At 24.0% G+C, this 14,196-nt stretch overlaps 4 protein-coding genes across 4 annotated transcripts; all 4 read right to left on the bottom strand.

Moving 5' to 3' along the window:
* Nucleotides 1–321: 321 nt before the first annotated feature.
* Nucleotides 322–1,950, bottom strand: AAJ76_5200027202 (hypothetical protein; the record flags this gene model as incomplete). The annotated part of the gene is made up of 1 exon (XM_024475935.1): nucleotides 322–1,950. One exon carries the CDS (start codon nucleotides 1,948–1,950, stop codon nucleotides 322–324), a length of 1,629 nt encoding a protein of 542 aa, XP_024330413.1.
* Nucleotides 1,951–7,341: 5,391 nt separating this feature from the next.
* Nucleotides 7,342–7,737, bottom strand: AAJ76_5200021415 (hypothetical protein; the record flags this gene model as incomplete). Its single annotated transcript, XM_024475934.1, has 1 exon — nucleotides 7,342–7,737. The coding sequence occupies one exon, from the start codon at nucleotides 7,735–7,737 to the stop codon at nucleotides 7,342–7,344; it is 396 nt and encodes a 131-aa protein (XP_024330412.1).
* Nucleotides 7,738–10,006: 2,269 nt separating this feature from the next.
* AAJ76_5200017886 (hypothetical protein) lies at nucleotides 10,007–11,266 on the bottom strand (the record flags this gene model as incomplete). Its single annotated transcript, XM_024475933.1, has 1 exon — nucleotides 10,007–11,266. One exon carries the CDS (start codon nucleotides 11,264–11,266, stop codon nucleotides 10,007–10,009), a length of 1,260 nt encoding a protein of 419 aa, XP_024330411.1.
* A 1,194-nt stretch (nucleotides 11,267–12,460) lies between these two features.
* Nucleotides 12,461–12,604, bottom strand: AAJ76_5200016548 (hypothetical protein; the record flags this gene model as incomplete). The annotated part of the gene is made up of 1 exon (XM_024475932.1): nucleotides 12,461–12,604. The coding sequence occupies one exon, from the start codon at nucleotides 12,602–12,604 to the stop codon at nucleotides 12,461–12,463; it is 144 nt and encodes a 47-aa protein (XP_024330410.1).
* Between the last annotated feature and the right edge of the window lie 1,592 nt (nucleotides 12,605–14,196).

Below are 14,196 nucleotides of genomic sequence, written 5' to 3'. Positions count from 1 at the left end.
AAATAATAACAAAAGTAGCTTTTAAATAAACAACCTATATATATTAATGTAGTTTTTTTTTGTTATTTGTAAAAAATAATATTTTAACACTACATTTTTACTTTTCTATAAATCATCTATAAAATACGTTTTTTAGTACAAAAAGTTATTTTACGATTAAAAGTTTCTGACATGCTTGATTAATAAGGTAAAACAGAAAAACGCAAAACATTGTATTAAAAACTTAAACAAACATTTTATGCCATATAATTGTATTAAATCTGTAATGTGACAAATAAAATTTAAAAGTCCTAAAAATTAAAAAATTTTACTAAACCACATTTATAATGTTTCATACGAGCTTATTGCAACAATGCTCTTCATTTTTTTATATAAAGCAGCAATTTGTTCTTTTTCTTTCTTTTTAATCCGTCTCGTAGGATTTTCGTAGAAATTCATTATCTTTTTACACTGCTTACTCAATTCCTTGTAAACGTAATTCGTAAAACTCTTTTCGTAATCGCTAGATGTATCCAAAATAATCCAATATAACACCGAAGATACTTTTTCCAATGATATCTCAGAAGTTTCAATTAAAAGAAAAAACGGTTTTTCTTTTCGATCAATTAAATCCATCAAAAGGTTTTCGCAATCCGAGTGATATGTACGTAAGCAATCTTTTATTTCTTTACAATCTTTTTCTAACATATTCATTTTGATAAACAAAATTATAAATAAATATCTTATCAACGTATTATGAAATGGAAGCGTATTAGTCAGTCTTAATAAAGGCGCCAAAAACTTGTCATCAATTTTTTCCTTCCATGACTGTAAATTTTGTACATTCCCCCTTTGAAGTAGATTATCTGACGTTTTTCTATCAATAACATTTAACTGAAACAAAATTTCAACGATATAAAATTTTTCAAGATTAGATTCACTACTTAAAACATGCGCTAGTAAAAGCTTAAATATTTCTTGCCTTGATATTGAAAACATAAAAACCAAAAACATGTTAAACCTTTCGCCTTCAAGTTCTTCAAGTTCTTCAATTTCTTTAATAAATTTTTTGTAGCAGTCATATTGCTCAGAAATCTTATCAATCCATTCTAGACATTTATATTTAGCAACATCTGGAAATGTTATACTGAGATCTCCCCCTTTTAACAACAATTTTTTTTTACGCACTTCACGGGACAACTTTTTGAGGTCTGATAGTTCTTTTTTATCTGATATTATCCTATCCACTAGCTTTTTAATATTAAATGAATAAACGAAATCAAAATTAGTTAAAAACTTATGGAACATCCCATTTTTATCGTCAAACATGGAAACTATATAATTTTTAAGCAATGAATTAAAGTTGAAATAATCTAAATCTAGATCAAATACAAAATAAAAATCTTTATCTGAATCTAGTCTTATGTATAAATTGCTGTCAACATTAAAATTTTCTGACTGTTTTTCCCATTCATTATTCTTATTTATAGTCCTAGCTATTAAGCTTATTTCATCAGTAACATACCCTTTAAAATGGTATTTTGGTCCCGATTTTTCATATGTCAACTCTTTTAATCCAGTGATTAATTTCTCCTGCACATCCTCTTTGCATAAATGATTAAGGCCATCTTTTGTAGTAAAAATAAAAACATTATCAACATTAAAAGATTTAGAAAAAACATGCAAAGTAGTCCTAATCTTGGTTGCTAATATATCCTCAGAGTAAACGATACTAAAAATCGTCATTGCACTTTCTTGTATTTCAAAATTCCAATAAGAATACGCTACACCTTCATCACGAATTACCACACACACATACAAACTTTTTGAAGATTTTTTAAGCAAAAAATATTCTTTACAATCTAACTGCATATCAACAAATGAACATAACTGTTGACAGATATTCTGTGATTTACCAGAACTAGCCTTTTGATGAGCGCAACAAAAAAGTTGTAGAAAAATTGATAGCATGATAAGGGTAACCTTTTTTTTTCTTTTTAAGCTTAAAATTTAATTAAATTTATAAAAAAAATCAAATCTTTTATTTCTGTCCAAGTTTAAATAATTCAAAATTTAAACAAAAAAACTAATTAATCTTTAATCTTAAATTTACATAAAATAAGCTTAGTTGTTATAAATATCTTTTTTGTCGTTTTTAGAATAAAAATGAGTTAAAAACTTTTAGATATAATTGTTTATTAAATCAAATCAGTTTTAGTAAACATTTTTATTAAAGCCATTAATTATTTTTTTAAAAATTATTTGATGTAAAAAGAATGTTAATGCAAAAGTTTAGACGTATTAACATAGTTGATTAATGTATAAATAAGTGTAAAAATATTATTCAAATTTTAAAAGAAGAAGTTTAACAGTAACATAAACAATTGGGACTGTAAGAAAGTTAATACAGTTGTAAAATCACAAATAAATTAACAGATTTATATTAACATTTTCTTATAATAGTATAAAAATAAAAACAGTCAAGCAAATTTTGATAATTGTTGTCATTTAAATTAAATATTCCAAAATTTCATTTTTAATTTTATTAAATATATAAATATGTATTTGCTTTCAATAGTACACAGAGTGATAAAAATCTAAAATTAAATATTGATATCTATTAAATTTCAAAGCATAGTGATAAAAAACAGAAAGCTTTTAAATTGTTCGTAAATAATTTAGTTTTAAAGCTTCTATTAAAAAATTATTTCTCGAAAATATTTTTAAAATGTCTGTAATGTTAAATATAATAGAAAATGCAATAAAAAGATTTTTTAAAAGTTATTACTGCCAGATTTGTTCTTGAAAACGAAGATTTTTACAATGTTACAATTAATTAGCTAATAAAATTTGCAATTTAGATCGTGTTTTATTAAAATTTAAAAAGGTTTGTTTAAACTTAAGTTTTGATTTAATTTATCATTTTTTTTATAAATTAAAAGTTCATTTTATAGCTGATTTTTAAAGACGAAGTAGGCGGTGTAGCTTTAAAAATAATTTTTTATCCTTTATTTTATGTATAAGAAGTTTAGATACCAAAGAACCAAATAATTTGTATGTTTTATAATAAATAAAAATAATAATACAATCTAATAAAAATATTATAAATTTATTGTATAGCCAAAAAGAAGCTCTGATATAGGTGGTGTAGTCCCCCTAAAAATTTAAAACTGCAAAATAATAAGCTTAAACTACTAAGTTTAATTTAAATAATTATTGTATTGAGTTCTGTTTGCCATTAAAATGACAATAAAAGTTAGCAAATTTTAATTCCTTCTAATTCTTTCGAAACCATACAGCCCAATTTTTTTTTACATTAATATGTCGGATTTGACTAGCTTCTCACAGTGGTTTGGTTCTGAGTTCATCCGCTTTCCGTAAAAGTCCGCTATTTATATTTACAGTGAAACAACTGTTTCACTACTGATAGCTGGTAGGCTTTAATCTTAATTGCCAAAAAGTAACAATTGTGAAACTAGAGATAAAACCATCTCATGTATGTTTCACGTTAGACCTGGACCTACGGTATAGTATATAATAAGCTCATTGTTTTACTTGCTTTTATGTAATAATTAACATTGGACCGGCGGTTCTGAGGTACTTAAATTTTTATAGGCAAAAGTTTGTACAACATTCATGTCTACAAAAAAAACAGTTTTAAATCCTAATTACTTGTGGTTACAATAATAATTTGAAAACAATATTATTATTATAGATGTTTTCAAAATATTTGATTTGAATATTTTAAAATTGATAAAGCAAAGCTTTGTTAAATATATACTTAGAAGACAAAATGTTTGAGAATTAATAAATAAGTATCAGCTTAATTTTTTTATGAAATTAATAGCCCATTATTTTTTGCATTTATACATACAATAATATCATTCTCATATAACTAGAGTAGAAAGGTTTCCAACTTGCTTAAGTTGGTCGTTTATCATTACATTTAAACAAATGATTGTGAAGAATTCCAGCTCTGGTAACATTTTTCTTCTTAAGGTATTTTGTCAACCGATCTACAATATTTATAATATCGCCAACAGTATAAAAATATGATGACTGTCGACTTTCTTTCAATCGTAAAAGTATTATTGTTTCAAATCTTGATGTATTAGTACCAGAGTCATATTGTTCAGTATAATTAGGCAGTGTTGAATTAGAAAAAACAAAATTATTAGTTATATCTGTAAAGATTCGTCAATTTCACAATAATTTATTTCTGTCGTATTGTTATTTTGCAGGTCAACATACATATCAGTACTACAGTTGTCAATATCTAGACTTTTTGTGTTGTCTTGCATTTTATTACAGTCATCCGATCTTTCGTCGATTATAACGTTACATTTGAAAGCAATGTTTAAATATTTGAAAAATTCTTGTCTATTTATCATCTTATAATTTTCTTTTTGATGATCATACACAACTCTAAAATTGGTTTAAAACATTCTATAAACTTTGGGGTATAATCGTAATACTCTTATAATTTATACAAAATTTCATCGCATGTAAGATTGCAATGATCATAAGAATATGCTGATTAAACCAAGTCTTGAGCTTTGGTTTTTTTCAAAATAGAATTATTGAATCCAGTTGCATTCTTTAAAAAATTCTGCATACTACCTTCATTAAAAAATCCTAATACGCCCCAAAACAAGAATCGTATATTTGATGCCATTCACAATTGTTATAAAATTTGTATCCTATTAAAAATGCCAGTTTGTTTCTGTCATTGGCGTTTATACTAAAATTTTCGAATGGTGATATCTTTGTAATTCTGTTACAAAATTAGAGATTTTTATAGTGCACCCCTGATTATCATTATGAGTCGATTCATCGTCGTCATATAGAATTCGTACTAGATCAGGCTTACGAGTTCTATTTTTTAGATCAAACATATACATAATATTTTCCGCAACAAACAATTCAATAATATCTTTATCATTAATTTCAAGAGGCCTAGAAGTTATTTTAAACATTTTTTTATACATTTGTTTACATATAGACGAATCTCTAGTTCTACAAATATTAGCGACAATAGTATTAATATTAACGGTTCCGTTTACATAAATATTATTAGTTGAAATAGAATTATCTAAACGTTTTACGTCCAGATCAAATAGCTTATTAAAATCTATAATCAGTTGCTTAAAAATAAGTGTTTAACATTTTTTTACAGAAACACAACTAATTATGCATGATAATATACTATTCTCTGTTTTTTTATACAGGTAAAAGTCCCATATAAAATATTGTATTGTTCTTTTGCTAATATTAGAATCAACAGTGATTGTAAAATCAATATCATCAAATACCGAGTCTTGATGTAAAGAGTAGTATTTTTGTAGGCTAGGCCCAACGCCTTTTGGTATCTTGTTCTCCCTTTAAAACCATGTTATTATAACAAAACTCATATAAAATAAATTTGAAAAGATCAAAGTCAGTTTTAGGAGATACAAATTGAATTAAATATGAAGTTGTAATATTTTTTAAAATATCATTAACACTATTATGCTCGAATGCTATGATCAATCTTTTACAATCGAATGATTGTAACAACTCCGATTAATGCCATCGGTCCTCTCTATAGCCAATAGACTTTCACCCTGATTAAAAAAAGTATTTAAAGGAGTTTTTAATAAATAAATATATCCGTTTTAATGACTAGCTTGTACAACAAATCTCTATACATTTCATTTATTAACAACCGCACATTACAGCCTAGGTAAGGCAGCAACTACCATTATATTTATATATCTGTTAATTATTCTGTCAATTTTATAAATAGTGAAACAGGTGTGCACACAAATACAATAGAAGCAACATCGACAAGCATTAAAAAAAATTCATTTAAATTATCAATGTCAAAAATATATTTAATGCTTTTTAAACCTTTTGTCGACTGAAAAAAAAATTTCATCTTCTACATTTAAAAAACGTTTAAGAATTATTATTAATTAAATAAAGCTTTTGATTATTTAATTTTGTATAAAAAAATTATTTTACTTCAATAAAAAACTCACAAAAATTTTTATTAAAATTCTGGTGCTTCTTCGCTTTGACTTTTATTTTTTGGTTTTAAAAAATTTAAACGGAAAGCAAAAGTGCGTAAGATTAGCGTTCACTTCCACCTGAACACTTTAAAAATGAAAAGAGAAAAAAAAACTTGACATTTAAAGCATTAAAATATGGTATGTTTGGAAGTAATTTGCATTTTTATACTCTCTAAATTTAATATTTTTTCTTTTAACGTTAGTGAACAATTAAATTTTAAATAATTTTTTTATGATTAGTTTATATGGTTAAAATACAACGATATATATTACTGTTTTGCAGCTTTAATAAAAACTTAGATACGATTTTTTGTGGATTGGGAGACATTTTTTAATAAATCCAAAGATTTCAAAAATTTATTTACCATAAATGTCATGATAAAAACCATAAAAGATTATATCCAAAAGAATATCAATATAATCTTCAGAATCCTTAAAACTTTCAAATTGCTTAAAAGTTGCACCTAAATTTTAATGATGTAACTTATACAGTCAAGTTCAACACTTCGTAAAAAATTGGCATATGTTTCTAAATTTTTAAGATTTGTATATTTATCTTCATTGGTACCTTCAAAATTTACACCTTCACTTCTTACTTTTATCAAGTCATTAAATTTTATAACTGCATGTTTCCATTGGTTTAGTGAAAGTTTATAATTATTATTTTCTTGGTTTTTCTTAATTATCATTAATATGAACTTTCCAAAGTTTAACAGATGATCCATGTATTTTAAAATTTTCTACTTCTTCTGTTTTTATCATGGAATACTTATTTTTTGATAGAACAACATTATTCAAGAAAAAATCGATTAAATTATCTTTAGAGAGATTTGAAGTTGCAAAGCAATTATTATGGGGAATAGCTTTGTAAACTTTGGATATATCATTTCCTGTTAAATTATCGAAAATATTGATTTGTTCTTTGTCTCTAAATCGTTTTTCAGTAATTAAAAAACTTACAAAATAATTCCGATAAATTTTTATCAGATGCAAAAAACGCTTTTGTAAAATAAAAAAAAATTGGAATTTCTAAATTATTACACGTTTTGTACCTGAAAGTAGAAGTTTCTTTAAACTTTGGTCTATTCTCATACATTTCTAATAATAAAGCAGTATTATATACACTGTAATAAAAACCATTTTTAAACTTTTTTAATTCTGTTTCATTCATATATCCGCAGCAAGCTCAGATTCAAAGTATGCATATTACTCATCTTATTTATGTTTACATACTCCAATCTTTTTTTACATTTTCCTTCATAGCTTGTTTCTAGAAAATGTTGGTTTTGTGCATCCAATTTTGAATAAAATGCTACATCTGCTGCTGGAGAATTATTATTCTCATCCAAACGAAAAAAATAACCGTTGCAGGCACCATCGCACCAACCAGAAAAATAAATAAAATAACAATTATACTCCATTTACTATATTTTTGTAAAAAATTTTGTTCCACCGCTTGCTTTTCGGTTGCTTCTTCTGCTTCAACTAGAGGCAACACATCATCATTGGTAATATCGTTGTTTTGACTTAAATTTGTACTAGAAAAAGATGCTTCTGCTGTCGTCGTATTTACTGCCAATGCAAAATCACTGTAATAGTAAGGTGCTAAAAGCATAAAAGATTTCACAAAAACTGTAAAACAGTATCCTATACATATTAACATGAAATAAATTTTATGTTTAAATACGTTAAACAAACACCTTTTCATATATGGGGACAATAAAAAGTTATTTTTATACTATAAATTAAAAGTAAAAATAAAAAAGTGCAATTAAGGCTATGTTAAGATAATAAAAAACTTTTACGTAAAATAATTATAAATAAACAAAAATATTTTAAGTATTAAAGTTATAAATATCATTTTATAATTTGCACAATTCGTTTCATAAAATAAATTATAATATTTTTAAAAAAATAATGATGGATCTTTTTTCTAAAAATTCTTTTCTGATAATTAAATGTCTGTTAAACTAAATTATTGCTTTAAAATAAAGTACTTTTAATTTTTAAAAAAATTTAAATATAAATAAGCTTTAGAAATATAAACTTTATTTTTAAGATATACTATTAGATAACTAACATATTAAATAATTTATTAAAAATAGCAGATAATTCAAAAAAATAAAAAAATAACTTCTGTCAACAAACCCTCTTTTTTATGTTGAAAGTATTTTTAATAATTAAAAACTGATTAATTAAAATAAATATTGATAACAATCCAAAGATGTAATTTACTTTGTTTTTTATGCAATAAAATAATTGGCTTATAAATATGCTGATAACAAATTACTCTGAATGTCTATGTCAAAGTAGTCTAAATAAAAAACCAAAAAATCATCTTTTGCCTTGTACAAAAAGACGAAAAAAATAACTACAAAATCTTAAACATAATTCTTTTTATACAGAAAAATTGAATCAATAAAAAAATCATTGGTTGACTTCAAATTTATAAAACTAAAATAATTCAAAGATTATATTAGATTTTTATAACAAAACTAAATTGGAACAGTATATCCAGACACACTAAAAAAGGGATTTGAATTTTTTTTAACCCTTATAAAAGTAAAACTAAAAATGTGGAGAATAAAAAGTAAAAATTTATCTTGAATTTGATTTAATATTATTTTAAGGCAGCTAATTTATAGCTGGTCATCATAATTTTTGATTAGCACGTATCTTACTAAATAAGGATTGATTAGACTTCTTGTTTTACATCTATATGGCACAATGCTTTTTAATGCAGACCAAGTACCCTCAATAGTATTTGTATGTACTCCAGTTTCATAATCTTAAAAAATCTGCTATGATTTACAGTTTGATGATAAAAACCTTGTTCATTTAAGCTATTATACCCTTTCCAACAATCACTTAAAATAGTTGAACCAGGCTTAACATAATTTTTAATTTTAAATTGCAATGTAGACTTGGTTATGTCATCAACTTGAAATAATAAAACCTTTTTTGTTCTGTCTTTCAACCATTTAAAAAATCCAAACGCCATCTACAGGATGACTCTTGTTATTTTTTCTTTTGCTGAATTTAAATTCGTCAATTTCACTAACTTCATCTTCACCGCCAACATAATTATTATTTTTATAAAAATTTTCAATTAATATCAAGAAACTTCTTTTGATAGTTCCATATATGCATTTTTTACTAAATCTTACGATATAAGCAATAGAAAATGAAGGAATTTTGATAAGCCATAGTTCCAATATTCTTAGAAACCAAAGTTTAGAATTTTTTAAATCTTCAAAGATAATTTTCTTCTAGATAATAACATGTTTATTATAAGCGGGACAGAATTTATTTTTATAACGAAAAAATTCATAATTATTTCTCTTGAATGTTTTGCCTTCATCTATACACACACTTCCATTTATTATCTTAGATTTATTTAGAATTAAATTTTTAAGTTTTTTCTTTTTAAACATTTTGAATTTCATTTTTAAAGGCTAAAAAAAATTTTTAGAATCCCCTTTTTATTGCATCTGGGTCATTTTAACCCAAATAATAATATGAAAGGCTTTTCCACATAAAAACATTATATTTATGTACTACAATTAAAAAGATATCTAACTATTTTTATAAAGGAATAAAAAAGTTAATCATAGTAAAAAATAATTTTAGGAATAAATGGAATATTGCAAGATAAACTTGACAATGTTGCTATGGTCATTCTGCCGTACTTCAAAGAAAAATGTTTATATGAATACGATTAATTTAATTTTGTCTACTCTATATCTGCAATTGCTTATCTCTTAATATGTAGTTTTCTTTTAGTAGTATTGTAAATTACTCCAAACAAGTAAAAAAAATATAAAGATTGTTAAAATGATTTAAGAATATTATTTAAAATTAAAACTACTAACTATTTCTTGTGGTTTGTTTATATAAATAAACAAATCGTGATGATGAACAAATAATTTACATAAGGTTAGTCCGATTTTAACAATATAAAAAATTAATAAAGTTTATTAGTTTATGATCATCTTTACAATTTCTTGCAAATTTTTATACTTTTCATCTTTATACGAAAATGATATAAGAACATTTTTTAAAATTTCTTTTTGCAAAATAGATATTTCTGTTCTACTATCTAAACTAGATCCTAAGCCTAAATTTAGTAAATTTTTAATATCATTAAGCATCTTAAGCATAGGGACATTGATTATTAAATTCTTAAATATTTCGTTTGTTAAAAAAATTTTATCAAGAACAACATCAAACGTCCTTAATTGACGATTATAAAACTTTTTTAGCTTGATAAAAAAATTTAAATAGTCTTTTATAAAATTCAAGGAATTACAAATTGTGTTTCGTTTGTCATATTCAGAAATTGAAATTTCTTTAAGGTTTTTTGTAAGTTTTGTTACTTTAGGGATTGTTTCTTTGCACAATCTGATTATTCTAGGAAATTTAAATCTATTTCTAAAAGTTTTATATTTATTTTTTATGACGAAACACGAAGATACATTTTTTCTTGCTAGTTCAGCAGACATTTGATACATTTTGTCATTAAAATAATTTTTACAATTTTTTAATTGATCTTTTGAAGCGTCTAATCTCTTTTGGAGCTTATAAAAAAGTAATCCTAAAGTTTTAGATTCATAAGTGATATCTGTGTATACCTCAGCAGAAATATTAGGCTGAAGATTTGCTGACTGATTTACAAAAGAAATCGGCTGTTTTTCTTTTATAAACTGATTATCATTTGTTCTTTTGAGTTTATGCTTTTTTAAAATTTCTTTTTTCCAATGTAAGCCTATATTATTATTTTCTCTAGATATGATCCCAGTTGTAAAATACATTGAGTAGTAATTATTGCAAAAATCCCTCTTCTTATTTTTATTAAAAACTTGATTATCACATATATTGCTACGAGATGTCGCAAACATGTAATTTTTGCTTTGACTACTACATGAAAATTTGGGTAACGAAAGATCCAGCACATAATTATTGTCAAAATTCTGATCAATAAATTTATAAGATTCGGTCTTGTTAGAAAGATTGTTTTGATCAAAGTAATATTTAGATGGGTTTTGTGTTCTCACGTAATTATCATTCGGCAATTCTTTGCTATGACAGAGCCCAAAGTGATAGTTCGATAAATTATTTGATGTGAACTCATGCACTTTTCTATTTTTATAATCGTAAAATATAGAATTTTGTTCTTCTGTATGTATATCTCTTCTTGTAATACTTGATCCAAAAATTGCTAAAATATGATAAAACATTATGGGATAAATTTTTACACAAGCATTTAAATAAAGAAAAAAAATTATTTTTTAACGTCATTATTATATGTAACTTATATAAAATAAAAAAAAGTATTTCTTTTCCTAATGAAAATTTGTTATTATTTTTTTAATCAAAAAAGTAAAATAAATTTAAAAAAAAATAAATTTATTTCAATTGCTTTATATCCAACAACAACAACAAAATCTTTGCTTTTACATAAAGTTAAATTAAAATTTTACAAAAAGTATAAATTAAAATTTTGCAAAAAGTATATATTAAAATTTTACAAAAGTATAAGTTAAAATTTTTACAAATGTTAAAAAGAAAAATCAGAAACAACAGTAAAAAAACCACAAACTTTTTAATAGGTAAATAAACAAACATCAATAAATTAATAGTTTCTAATGAAAAGTATATCAGAATAATAAAAAAAGAAAAAACATATCGTTCTGGGTATGATAAATTATAATAACACTTTAACTTGTTTACGACAAAATTAAGTGCAAAAACAATAACTTACTAATAATGTGATTTTGTGTAAATAATTTAATATAAAATGAAATTATTTTTATAAAGTTTTGTAATCTTTAAGAAATGGATTTTTACTTTAAACAAAATGAATTAAACCTAAATATTTTATTTTTGTTTTAATAAAGTTTTAGAACAACTTCTGTTTATTTTGACTAACATTTAAAAGTGTAATAAAAATTGGTAGGATAAATTAAATGACAATGTGTACTATGGAAGTCTACTTTATACTTTTTTTAAAATTTAATTAACCAACCACCCAAATAAAGTATTTAAATAACAATTTAAAGTTTTTGGTTGAACTTCTATTCATGGTACAAAAAGTGCGTTGGAGTTTTTTAAAAAATTTTACCCTTGTTTTTTGAAAATCAACTGTAAAAACAAACGTAAAAGCAGGACAGAAAATTTGTAAATTTTTTAAAAGTGTTAAAAATTTTAAAAAAAAAATTTAATCAACTTTTTTGTAGTTTCTCCTCTTTCATTTCTCGTGCACATGTATCTAAATAGACATAGATCACATAAATAATAGGTTCGTACTTTTAAAGAAATCGATACCTTTACATATCTCTACTTCCCTTCAATAGTGTTGGTGTGCACGCCTTTGTGAGGATCCCGAAAGTGCAAGGAATGGTTTACTACACGGCAGCTTCTAAAAAAGCGTCTTATATTTGTACATTTTCGCCAGCATTTGTTAAAATGGCTGAATTATGATGTACATGAGAAAGAATTAATGGAATTAACGTATCTGCATTTCTTCTTTTCACTCCAATAATAACTATCCTTCTTTCAGAGGTTCTTTCTATCATTCCAACTGCCCAAAATCCTGTAATTACTGACCTCTATTGTTTTTGTTCTTTCCTATTTTAGTTTCATCTATTTCTACAATACAACTTTCACCACCCAAAAGTCCGATTGATTTAAGATAAAGATTATAAATGTCAAAACTACGCATGATTTAAAAAATATCCCAAACTTGATCTTTTGGTCCATCGAGAATAATTAAATCAACTAATACTCCAGTTGACCACATATTCATAACTTCAAGAATAAATATATGACTGATTCTGATATTAAAAAAAACAGTGTTTTTTCACATAGAAAATGTATCCTTACAATTGAACCAAGTACAAATTAAACTAGCATTGCAATTAATTTGTATAAAAAACTCTTATTCTGGTCTTATTAGAGCAATTTTAGCAACATTGTTGAGATCTTATACTTATTAAATTAAAATAAAAATTATTTAATTCTCCCTCATTAATCATTTTCCCATTTTAAAAATTCATTTTTAGGGGTAAAATTTTTTAAAAAAACCCTAACCCACTTTTTGTACTATGGATAGCAGTTTAGCTAATTAATTAATTTTAAAATAATTTATGTCACCTAGTTAAGCTAATAAAGTTTTAGAAATTATTAAAGTTGTTTAAGTAAAAAAATAACATATTTTATTGATAGAAGATATTTTTTTTTATATTAATTACTAAAAGCACATTCTATTATAATATTTCGACTCGTAGAAATATAATCACTAATAAGATTTATTATTTGTTGAGAATTTAACTTGATTGCTAATTGTAAAGATTAGAAATTTTAATTGCTCCAATGTATGTTAAATTCTAAAAAAACTAAAGCAAAATAAACATCAATTAATTTTTACAAATTAAATTGAAGACATATATAAAGATAAATATGTCAACTGAATATTGCTGGCTTTTAAATGTCACAAAAAAGAATTTGAAGTTGCAATTTGTTTTGTAGCTTTTTACAGATAATTAATATGTAAATGATCCACATGGATATTTAAAAGTTTAATGGTAAAAAATGCGTTGCATAACAAATTTTTACTTTTTTCGCATATTTTGCTTTACTTAACTTATTAAATTATAAGAAAAGTTGATTTTTTGATTAAAATTTAATCAAATGTATTGATCATATAGTCAAGGCAGCATATCACTTTAGCTCGTTATATTTTTAAAAAAAAATCATCTGTTGTTATTTTGCTGTTTATATCTAGAAATTTTTGTAAACTATGTTCATCAGTTTTAACATAGAAATAAATACATTAAATATTTATTTAGAATTTTATATAATTTTTTGGGTAAAAAATTGAGTAAAATTTCTTTTTTGTTATTTGATTACTATTTAAAAAACTTTAATAAATCTTGGGGAATAGAGACACAATTTTTAATTATCTAAATATTTGTTCTTTGTTGCAATTAGAAATTATCTGTATCTTTGAACATTTAAGCATTTTTCTCTGTAAGATATAAATTTTTATATTTGTCTCTTATAAGTGGCATGCTAATTTTTTATTTAAAAGGCTTAAAAATTGAATCTTATAAAATACATTTACATGTACAGACTTTTGAATAGTTTAATTTCTTATTTTTGTTAGAAC

This window comes from Vairimorpha ceranae (genome assembly GCF_000988165.1).
Source record: "Vairimorpha ceranae strain PA08 1199 chromosome Unknown NODE_52, whole genome shotgun sequence".
Lineage (NCBI taxonomy): Eukaryota > Fungi > Microsporidia > Nosematidae > Vairimorpha > Vairimorpha ceranae.
Note: the sequence above shows the minus strand (reverse complement) of the source record. Positions and strands in the feature narration are given on the sequence as shown.